The sequence below is a fragment of the Cariama cristata genome, unplaced genomic scaffold (genome assembly GCF_000690535.1).
Source record: "Cariama cristata isolate BGI_N322 unplaced genomic scaffold, ASM69053v1 scaffold17416, whole genome shotgun sequence".
Taxonomy (NCBI): domain Eukaryota; kingdom Metazoa; phylum Chordata; class Aves; order Cariamiformes; family Cariamidae; genus Cariama; species Cariama cristata.
In genome coordinates, this window is record NW_009622869.1 from 31,036 (window position 1) to 33,204 (window position 2,169).

Consider the following 2,169-nt stretch of genomic DNA (forward strand, 5'->3'; position numbering starts at 1 on the left):
CGCGAGCGCCCCCCCCTGCCGCCTTTCCAGGTGGTCGCCTTCAGCGAGGAGCCCCTGTCTCCCCCGGCCGAGGAAGCGGAGAGCGAGAAGCTGAAGCTCATTCAGGGATACGTCTACGAGAAGAACCCAGAGGAGGAGGAGGACGAAGAGCCGACGACCAGCAAACTGACTCTGGAAGACTCTCCGGCACTGACGCCTCCGTCCCCTTTCCGGGATTCGGTGGCTTCGGGCAGCTCCGTGCCCAGCTCTCCCGTCTCGGAGTCGGTTCTCTGCACGCCTCCAGATGTGACCTACGCCTCTGTCATCCTGAGGGATTATAAGCAAAGCTCGTCCACCCTGTAGATGCTGCAAAAGATGAGACGAGAAGGACTTTGGCAGCTGCGTACTGGGAGGTCCTGGGGAGACAAATCTTCCAGGGCTGCGGGGAGAGAGAGCAGAGAACAAAGTCACATACGACAGGGCAAAAACTTCATCCTGCACTTGAATAAATAAAAGGAAACAAAAAGAAAAAAAAAATCCATTCTGAGGGCTCAAAATTCTCTAGCTGTTAAAAATAAAACTGTTGTACTTTGAGATAAATGATAGGAAACCATAACAAAGCACAAACCCAAGAGACAACTTCTATAGCAAAAAAAAAAAAAAAAGAATAAACACACAGGAAAAACAAAAATAATCACACTTAGTCACACCCTCTCTTGGCAATGCTTGAAAAGGACCCTGGGACGCGGGACCTGGAGAAGGCGTTAGCCCAGCTGACGGCTGCGGTGGGAGCAACGCACCCAGGAGCTGGAAGGGCAGAGCGTGGTGAGGAGGAGAGAACCTACTTGTATATGAGACGTAGATGCATAACTATTTTTCTCCTGGTTTCTATAGGTGGTATAACTGCGTAATGTGTTGGGGGGAGAGGAGCTGAGGAGATGTGAAAGCACACGGCTCTTACTGACTTTTGTCTGAACAATTTGTTCTTCATACGAGGCTGCTTTTTGGGGGATCTGGGCTTTTTTTAACGTGGATTGTGAACAGAGCGAGAAATCTGATTGAGTTAAGACTCGAGAGGTTTCTGAAGAAAGCCCTCGCTGTAGTACTTGTAACATGATAAGGACTGAGAAAAACTGCCCTTTTGTATAAGATTGCAAACCACGTGGCTAAACTGTTACACAACATTTCCTGTAGCAGAACAATATTTATTGACTAACTTTTCATACTACAACATACTTGCCGTGTGATTACATCATTCCTTTGTGTTACTTTGGAATCAAATACATTGGAAAATAGCTGTATACTTAGAGCAACAACTATTACTCTGAAAGAAAGGCAATTCCATCCTGGGGGTTACAGAGTCAGTCTCGAAGCAAGAGCGTGAGCGTACGTTTGTGTTTCTGTATGCGTGTGTACGGTATGTGTGAAGCGTAATGTCCAATAACTACCACTGGAAGATTGTCTTATATACTATGAATATTTTTATGTTTAAATCATGTTTTATATCTCATTGTTACAAATATTCGATAGATCTTGGAGGTTTGTATGCTGTGCTAACACCTTTTTTTTCATATACAAGCTGAGACAGTTGTTACCCTTACAATAGGGTGCTTTGTTTTTCAGATATTTTATGAAGTAGACATATGGTATTAATAACCAGTGCATTGAGAACTTGTTATTTTACATGTTTGCAGCAAGTGTGGTTGACAAAAAAAAAAAAAAGAAAACACAAAAAGAAAAAAGTGTGTTTTAGAAATCTTGCACATGCCAGTATAAAGGCAAGACAGGAAGAGTAATTCAACTATTTTGTTGCTTCAGATAATTTAAAATAAAATCGTGTCCGGACAGGAAATTTCATCAGTGCTTAATGTGTGCATAAATTCTCAGGTTTTGTTATAGACAGTTCTTTTAACCTCCTTATGATGTTTAGTTGCATGTTCTTTCCATACACTTTCACTTCTTCTATTTGATATACAATATTGTATCTTAAAGGTCCCTTCTAGGCAGCTGTAGTTCTGTCATTCATTCCTCCTCCTTCGTGTGTTTCCTAGAGATGGGCCTAATCCAAAGCTGACTACTGGCTGGCATGTTCAAAGTCCAGGTCTAATTGCTGTGGCTTGAACTTAATTGTACTTATTATTACCCTATTTATAAATGCGCGTATTATACAGGACAGGATTTTAGCTGTTA

At 42.6% G+C, this 2,169-nt stretch overlaps 1 protein-coding gene across 1 annotated transcript in view; it reads left to right on the top strand.

The window, feature by feature from the left end:
- LOC104163494 (metabotropic glutamate receptor 1-like) overlaps positions 1 to 342 on the top strand; it is a 30,359-nt gene extending 30,017 nt beyond the window's left edge. Inside the window, exon 4 of the mRNA XM_009702519.1 lies at positions 7 to 342. Within this exon, the coding sequence (XP_009700821.1) occupies positions 7 to 342 (336 nt within the window). The remainder of the gene's footprint in view (positions 1 to 6) is intronic.
- The last annotated feature ends 1,827 nt before the right edge of the window (positions 343 to 2,169 follow it).